Here is a 9,174-nt window from a genome sequence, read left to right on the forward strand (position 1 = left end):
GCGCACATTTTGGCTTCGGTCGCTGCTCCTGCACGCTCCCGGCATTCTGATGTTAACAGGAAGTGACGTCACGTGTCTTCTTCCTGAGTTAGTTGGGGTTATTTTGTATTCCACGCTACACAAACCCACAAAGAAGAGACTAGACCGCAGAAACGGTGGCGAATCACTTTAGAAACAATAAATATTGGGGTAAAGTAGCAAAAAGTTGCGATTTCTCGGGGTTCGCTTGATTTTGCGTTAATAGTTGCGATCGCAACATCGCGAAATCCCGGAGGGTCTGCTATTTATATAAAAAGGACTAAATTTACTTCCTGAAAGATGAAGGCTGAGGGAATTATTTTATGTTTTTGGTACTTTTATCAAACAGGAAGTAGAATTTAAGGAGAAAAACGACACAAGCATCATGATTTTCCACGTTCTGATCCAAATCTTTAGCGTTTTGGTTCCATTTGTCTCGTTTTCTTGGTCTGGATGTCGGATTTTCAGGAAGATGAAACGTGTAACAGTCGGAGCGCAGCCTCCTGGGACGGCGGGTTCATTCGTTTCTCTCTCTGTGTGAACGGACGCTGAGGTCGCTGCCACAGGAAGTACCTGGTTCTCGATGAAGGCGTTGACTCTCTGCAGCATCCCCTCGCAGGTGAACTCATGCGGCAGGTACGGCTCGATCTGAGCGCGGAAAAAAAAAACACAAGTTGGGGGTCGGGGCCCCAATGTGGGTCACTCAGCACCAATTAGGGGTCCTCAGATAATCTCCACACATCAACTTACAATAAAAAAACTTAGCTTTAATGCTATTTTTGCACCATATTTGTTCCAAAAACTTGAAAAATAAATCTATAAATTGATTAAAAAAGAGCATAATGGACTGTTTTGACTCTTATTATCATTTTTGGATGTTTAAACAGCCTAAAGATGGAGTCACGGACCTTTGTCACTAATATTTTCTGGGTCGGAAGCTGAGAAGTCTGTAGATGGCGAGGCGTGTTGGCGTGTTTTACCTTCTGGCTGAGGATGGAGCGGATGGCCCCCTCCACCTCGGCGGGGTTCTCGATGTCCACCGTCCAGACATGCGGCCGGCCGATGTACACCTCGGCGTACGGGTGCTGGGAGGTGAGCTGCGCACATCAGAGCGGGCCGGGCGGTGAGGACAGCGCCGAGCGCGACGAGAGAAAAAAGAGAAAAAACGAGGAGGAAAACGGGCTCACCTCTCGCAGCGTGGGCTTGCCTTTGAAGAAGTCCGTGTTCTTGCTGCTCTTCGGCGGGTTGAACTTGGGGTTGAGGAAGGCGCAGCCGTTGGCGATGGCCTCCAGGGGCGCCGGGCCCTCGTAGGGGAAGGACAGACCCACGAACAACTGCGGAGAGAGAGCGAGAAGGAGATCAGAGCGAGACGACGGGACTGGGAATGAGGCGAGGAAGTTCAGACGCGATCAGCAGAAAAACGGGCCAAGGGAGTGTGTGTGTGTGTGTGTGAGAGGAACAAGCAGGGAGATACGAATCCTAATGATTCCTCCCACAGAATCTGAGAGATGACTCATTTCAGCCACAGAACGAGGCTGAACGACTCCTGCCAGCAGGTGGCAGCACAGCACAGGTTTAATGTTGGAGAACCAGTCAGCTGCTATTTACAGGGTGTGTGTGTGTGTGTGTGAGGGAGAAGGACATGGACTGGAATCAGATCTTTGACCCGCACGTCGACATCGTCACAGCAAACCGAACGACGAGGAGCTTTTAATAATCCAACCTTCTGTTTCAACGCTGTTCAAAGCTGCAGTTTTAAAAGAAACACACGAGTTAAAAAGTTGTTTTAGCTGCAAACAAGAAGACCGAGGTTTAATTAACCCGTTCAGCGGATTCAGTCTAAGAAACGGCGTCGGACTTTAATGTGCGCGCTGTCGACGAACGGTTCTCAACTTTTGTCATATATAAAAGGCGCGTCCTCCCCTCCCAGGTTTTTGTAACTTTGCGCGGACCGCGCTCGCCACGCTCCGTTCGAAATGGACATTTCGGTGCTCTGGTTTTTGCCTGCATCAGCGTTTATATGATCCCTCTCTGTGAGAGATCACACAGATAATCAAACGGCTCAAAACTCACCGACGTAAGCGTCGGGTATAAACGACGCTAAAATGTGACTCTAATGTCCCTTTTACACCGGCTCTAATTCAGAAGTCCGGTTCTGCTCTGCTCCGCTCGGCTCGATAAAGAATGCATCGCGTTCACACCGGCTAGTTTGGTCGGTAGCAGAGGAACGCCTCCTCGTGTTGCGGGGGGCGGGGCCACAGCGCAGGGGGGGGTGCGCTACCGAAACTTAGCGCAAGTTGTGTAAACAACGGAAGCGCTATGGACAACGTCGGCCCTGTGTTGTTGCTGTTTTTTAAACTTATGGGGATTCTCCTGAGACTTCAGGAAGAGAGGCGCAGTGGAAGAAATGCTCTGGATGCTGCGATTGTTCCGCGGAGTAGGACGGCTGTTATCCGCCGGAGATTTCAGGCTTTACATCGCCTTCAGCTGGGGGACAGACGGCTAAACGTTGCAGGGTAAGCTAACGCTGTGGTTTATATTTTGCTCTTTATGCTCGCATCTGGTCACGCCCACGACCAATGAGTGAACAGGAGCTAAGCTGGTGCCGCCCACGAAGCAGGGACCAAATAAGCAGGGACCGGCCTCGAAAAAATGCCGGTGGAAACGCGCTCAAAGCGAGCCGAGTAGACCGGAAAAGAGCCGGTGGAAAAGGGGCATTAGGTGCTCCGGATTATAAGCCGTAGTGTCGTTTTTTGAGGAAATTGGAGGGTTTTAAGTTCGCCTTATAGATCCGAAAATACGAGAAATATTAATGTAACGAATCCTGTTTCATAAAATAATCAGATTTTCTACCTAAACTCAATCAATGGTTCCAGATGATGCAGTAAATGTTGTGTGGATGATTCCGTTTACAGTTTATTTTTTCATCCTTATGTTTCTGTCAGAGCCGACAGCTTTGATGCAACACCACCTCCCCGCTGCAGAGGCGTCTCGTTCCTCGCCAACAGCTGGCCGTGTTTACGGAGGATTCCGACGCGGATCACGTGGCGCCAACGAGGCTTTAACCGCTTTTTAAATTTATTTTTCCCCAGGAAAATTCGTCAGACTTCACCTGCAACGAACTCGTCTCCACAGAAAAAAAAAAACAAAAAACCCGCAGTGTGTTTTTATTTATTTATTTTTTTCACTAGTTTTTTTTTTAATTTTCGCTCTCGGCTCTTAAACCCCACGAAGCCAATTAGTCCAAGCGGGATGTTTTCAGGTAGCAGGAAATGTGCTGCCGAACGGCGTCAAACGGTGCGTGAAGCTCGAGCGCTGGAGTACACGGAACCGCAGGTCCAAAAAACAAGGACACCCCCCCCCCACACACAATCTTTGAATTGTAAAGCAGCAGCTAATATTAGCGCTTGTTGAGATCATTTCTGCTTTTTAGTCAGCTTATTGTCGGGCTTTATTATTTAGCTTTACATGATTAAAAGAGTCCCCAAACCCCGGGCCGCACAGAAAGAATAATTAAACTTTTACTTTACTTTTAAGCTAGCCCTTTTGCTACTTTTACCTTACCTTTAAGCTAGCATTTCGCTACTTTTACCTTACTTTTGAGCTAGCCTTTTGCTACTTTTAGAAACAGGCTCAGGGCTCCACTGATTCAGCGTTATGGTGAGTTGGATTCTTTGTGGTGTCTCTTATTTTGAAGGGCATGTTTAAACACAGAGAACATCAGGGGGAGGAGAGGCTGGTATTCATGTTGATAACGCAGCTAACAAAGCTGCGAGGACACGTTGGATTTACCTTTATTATGTTTTTCATGTCGCTCGTGTCGTTTTATTTTGTTGGATTTATCCGCCGCACCTTTAAAGACCCGTCTCTGGATTTGAATACTAGCTAATCAGTAGAAAGTAACAGCTTGTAAAGGAGGTTCAACTCATTTATTTTGCTCCAGGAGTTTCCACCAACTGACCATAAATAAAACTCTTAATATACGATCGGCGGTACGGGGAAGGCGGCGAGCTGCGTTGGTGTTTTTCTGCTCGTCGAGGCTCAGTGGGATGCTTTGTCTTTTCCTGTTTTCATAACTAAGGCTGTTTTCAAATTGACGACGCGACAGGAGTAGCACCTAGCAAGATGGCGGCCTCGCAAGCAGCTCACGTTAAACGTCCGTTTGCTTTCCTGGAGTCTCATTGGACGCGGTTTTCTCGGCGCTTCTTTAACCACCAGTCAAAGCGGGAGCGGTAGTTTTAAACGAAAGCTAAGAATCGGGTCGGGTTGCTCTAATTTCTGACCGTCTGAGTCGCCCGCTGCGCCACAGGACGAAGCTTCCTGCAGAGAATTAAAACCCTCACGTCCCCGCGCTCGTTCATATCTCACCTTGGTCTCCCACAGCAGGAACTGCAGGTCCCGGCCGCTCAGGATGCCGTGGTTCTTGACGTAGTTCGGCAGGTGCACGGTGCTGGCACCGTGCACGGTGGCATGCACCTCCATGTAGCCGTGGATGATGTCCAGGTACTTCTTCTTGTCCTGAAACGACGAGCAACACACGGCAATTAGAGCGAGAGGAGCGCAATCAATGGAAAATACAACAAAGACTTCAAAGGGTCCAAATCAATCCGGTTCTTTCTAAGGCCCTGTTCAGACCTGGACCGTTCACACCCGGCACCCCCAAAACTTCAGATATTAATTTAATTTAATACCTCTGCTGCTCTGTCCGGGGTCACATCAGCTCCAGCTCGGCTCGGGACGGAGCGTGTTCGGACTACCAAACTAACGCGGATAAAAATAATTTTAAAAAAGGGGGCGGGGGGAATCCGGCGAGAAAGTTTTTCGGCCGTTCGCTTCTGCTTGGCTTTATCCGGCTTCGGATGTTGGTTCCGGTCAAACTGAAGGCCCATGGGCCAGATCCGGGCCCTCTGTAACATCTCATCCGGCCCTCTAGTCTGGTTCAGATCAAGTCTCTAATTCTTATTTTGCTTAAAAAAAACTGAAGTTTTCTCTCGACAGTGACTTAGAAGCCAACAATATATAGTTTTAATTTCTCTATGATCAGGTTTTTGTTTGTTTTAATGTTAAAAACTTCATTTAAAAGCTGAGTGAGGCGTAAGAAATAACAGCTATTGATGAGCTTTTTGAAGTTTGATCTATTTATGTGTTCATTAAAGTCTGTTTGCTCTAAATTCTGTATAATCTGTAACTGGGAAAAGGTCATTGATATTTCTATATGAATGATTTGACATAATACATCTAAAACCAATTAATTTATGTAATTTTTAATAAATATTGGTCGTGATTGGCCCTTATTCCATCCAACTACTTTGTATATTTAGGGTGAAATTGTAATAAAGCTGAACTTTTAATAAAGTCTCATTTATATAAAGGTTTATTATGTTTTCACGACTCTTCAAATGCGTTCAAACGTTGAATTTTCTGGTGAATTTCAGAGAAATATCACCGTGTGTGGCGGGAAGGTTGGATTAATTAAGTGGTTAAAGGTTAATATTTGCTTCTGTCACTAATTTCATTCACGTTTTTAAATATATTTCCACAGAAAAAGTGCTGAAATTAGCTTAATTTTCTTTATTTTTATGTCGTTTTTTTAGTTTGTTTTGTTTATTGTGTCCGTTTCTTCTTTTGTTTCGGCGCCAAATTCGATTTCGAGACGAATTAAACGTTCAGTTGTCCCTGCCTGTCCGTCCCGATGAGACACTTTAGGACGTTTGTCCCTCGTTCCTGTCAGAACCGGCAGCTCCGACCTGAACTTCATCTGAGATAAAAAAAAAAGCTGCGCCGTTTCCTTACTTTACGGCACGATCGCCTAACTCACGGGGACAGTTTTAATCGACTCGTCCCCCCTTGTCTCTCGGAAACTGTCCTCCCGTGTCGGAGTCGACCTCGGCGCTTCCTTTCGGAGCTTAAATTTCAGGCAGCCGCTCGTCTGGATCCCTGGAGGCTCGACTATCAGATGCCCGGGCAGCCGGCTGTAACTAAAGCAGGCTGGTGTGTGTGTGTGTGTGTGTGTGTGGGAGACAGTGTCTCAGAGACTGCGTGTGAGGGAGGGAGAAGTGAAGCTCTAATTAGACGGTGAAATCACAATACAGTAATCTTTGTGCTCAGGAGAGCTGAGCTAGGATTTGACTGAGTGTGTGTGTGTGTGTGTGTGTACCAGTGGCGGCTGGTGGAGTTTTCTCCAGGGGGCGCTATAAATCCAAAGGTTTTGGTATATGTCTATTATGTGATACCTTTGTATATGTTTTGGACCAAAACATATACTAAGGTATCACACCTGTGTATTTACATGAATTAAAACAACATTATAATGTACATATAAATGCACAAGTGCTTCCTGAACACCAATACTTACAAAGACGGAGGTCTGTAGGACACATTTATTGTTTATAAAACCTGTTTTCTCCCTTATTTTTCACAACTTTACCGGAGAAAATATGTCAAAGCTGGTTTTATGGTGAGAGCGCTCACTACGTCACGTATTCTGAACGTTGATCGGATGTCTCACTCCGATTAGAATTCAAAACCAAAACATTTTAACAGTTTTTTAGCATCAATTTTATTAAACTAATTATTAACAATGAGCTTATTTATGTAACTTAGTCACGTAATGAACTTATTGCCGTCTTTGAATCAAAGGCAGCTCACCCGCGGCTCGACTTTTCAATCAGGCGAACTTTAGGACAGACAGGATGTGATGTCAGCCCCCGTGGCGGGAGGAGTCCCACGCTCCGGCGGCGGGAGGCGGAGTCAGCTTCATCCTATCTCTTGTATTAAAGAGGAGCTACTGCACATGTGCAACTTTTAACGAGAATATGGGCAAAGATTTTTGCGCCCCGGGGCTAAATGCTAAAAGTATCAAAACACCACCTAAAGCTAAAAGTAGCAAAAAGCTAAATGGTAAAAGTAGCAAAGGGCTAGCTTAAAAGTAAGGTAAAAGTAGCAAAATGCTAGCTTAAAGGTAAGGTAAAAGTAGCAAAGGGCTAGCTTAAAAGTAAGGTAAAAGTAGCTGAACCAGTGGAGCCCTGAGCCTGTTTCTCAGTAACCAGACGGTCCCATCTAGGGCTTCCAGATGTTTGTTTTTTACTCGTTTTGCTGCTTGTTGGTTTGTTTTTAGCGCTAACGGATCACGTGACCTCGATGAGCGTTCTGACACGCATCAAGAGAGAGTCAGAGACGGATGGAGCAGAGAGAATCTGGTCAGTTTTTCAAAATAAAAGTCGTTCAGACAGAAATACTGTAAGTTCATTACTCTTCCTGTGCGGCCCGGAGGTCGGGGACCTCTGGTTTAAACAGGAACAGCTCAAGTTTGAGATTCTTTAGCGAACTTTTCGACGCGAGCCCGAGGAGCGCCGGAGGTGCTTGGATCTCAGTCAGGAAACATGGTGTCACTTCAGCGCCTCGCCACGGCCCATTACACAGAACAGCCTATAATCTATTAGAGGCTGGTGTCCTGCCAGAGCTCGGTTTCTGACCGGGACACGGCTGACAGCTCAGTTCCTGTGTGTGTGTGTGTGTGTGAACGAGAGCCGATCCCGGGTTATTTGAGTCCATGTTTACAAAAAAAACCCAAAATAATCCGAGCAAGAAAGAAGAAGGAACATAAAATAATAATTCAGGCGATAATTTGAGAATAAAACGTGACGGTTTTACGACACGAGGACCTGCTTCCTGTCATCAATCACTCAACAAGTCATAAACGTGGGAAGAAGCCCACCTGTGTGTGTGTGTGTGGAGAAAGATAAGGCGAGAGCAAAGAGAGGCTGCTTGGCTCTGCGGCTCGACTCGGGGGTTGCCATGGAGACTTATCTCACGGGCGGTCTGGCAGTTTTTTTTTATTTATTTAGTTTTTATTTTCAGGTCTCGCCATCAGCTCGGCCTCTTCGACGGCGCAAGACCCGCTAAAGCCGGGGGTCTTTAAGCCCCTGCCCCCCGCCTACTAACGAGACTCCGGGTTGGATCTGGATGTAAACAACACGATATGAAATGTTTTGGTCAAATTCACCGAATAAAGCAAAGATTTGCTCTAAATTGTAAATGTTACGTCTGGAGGAGACCGGGCGCTGCTCATCAGCCGCCCAGGACATTTCCCACAGAGGAGCACGGTGGTGGCAGCGTCATGATATGGGGCGTTTTTTTAGCAGCACAGACTAAACGTGCCCCCTTTTTTCCCACTCGGCTCGCTTTGCGCGCGTTCCCACCGGCACTTTTCTTCGAGGCCGGTCCCTGGTTCTTTTTTTTTTTTTTTTTTTTTAAGTCCCAGGCGGGCCGGCCCTGCTTTCGTGGGCGGGGCAAGCTTAGCTCCTGTTCACTCATTGGTCGTGGGTGTGGCCAGATGCGAGCAGAAAGCGCGAACGGTCGAAATATAGTCTCGGGAGAATCCGCGTCCTTAGCGCTTCCGTTGTTTACGCAAATGGGGCCAAGTTTCGGTAGGGGGAGGGAGCCATTTTATCCACCACCGAGTGCAGCGGTGGATCCAGACGGTGTCCCCCATGGATTAGTCTTCGGCCACCTCCATCATTTGAGGAAAACTCTGCTTTATAGTTTTTAATTTTTGCTTAAAAGTTTAGTTTCCTCAAAGAAACAGGGGGTGGCCGACATACAAACATTCACACACACACATGAAGCGGTGGCCATCTTGGTTTTTGATGTGGCAAACCAATTTCCAATAGCGACCTCACTTCATGCCAGTCCACAAGCGGAAAAATCGGCATCGAAATCGCCCATTTAAAACCCTGATCAGTCGACTTCAAATCAATTTAATTCCTGCACACGCTGAATCCCAATGTGATCCAATATGGCCGCTCGAGCCACACGAGGAAACGTCTCCCAGCCGGAGGACAATCCACGCTTTGCTTCGACGCCCGTCGGCGAGAGAGGACACGTCTGCACCTCCGTGTTTACGTGGCAACTATTAACGCAAAATCAAGCAAACCCCGCAAAATCGCAACTTTTTGCAACTTTGCCCAAAACGCTGCAACTTTAACCCAATATTTATTGTCTCTAAAGCGATTTGCCACCGTTTCTGCGGTCTAGTCTCTTCTTTGTGGGTTTGTGTAGCGTGGAATACAAAATAAGCCCAAATAACTCAGGAAGAAGACACGTGACGTCACTTCCTGTTAACATCAGAATGCCGGGAGCGTGCAGGAGCAGCAA

The 9,174-nt window shown here is 46.8% G+C and overlaps 1 protein-coding gene across 1 annotated transcript in view; it reads right to left on the minus strand.

Annotated features, from left to right (window-relative positions):
* Positions 1–9,174, minus strand: part of mgat5 (alpha-1,6-mannosylglycoprotein 6-beta-N-acetylglucosaminyltransferase) — a gene marked incomplete in the record, with an annotated part of 64,815 nt that overhangs the window by 2,901 nt on the left and 52,740 nt on the right. Inside the window, 4 exon segments of the mRNA XM_025010059.2 lie at positions 592–666; positions 999–1,115; positions 1,206–1,352; positions 4,387–4,536. Coding sequence (XP_024865827.1) covers positions 592–666; positions 999–1,115; positions 1,206–1,352; positions 4,387–4,536 — 489 coding nt within the window.

The sequence above is a fragment of the Kryptolebias marmoratus genome, linkage group LG23 (assembly GCF_001649575.2).
Source record: "Kryptolebias marmoratus isolate JLee-2015 linkage group LG23, ASM164957v2, whole genome shotgun sequence".
Classification (NCBI taxonomy): Eukaryota; Metazoa; Chordata; class Actinopteri; order Cyprinodontiformes; family Rivulidae; genus Kryptolebias; species Kryptolebias marmoratus.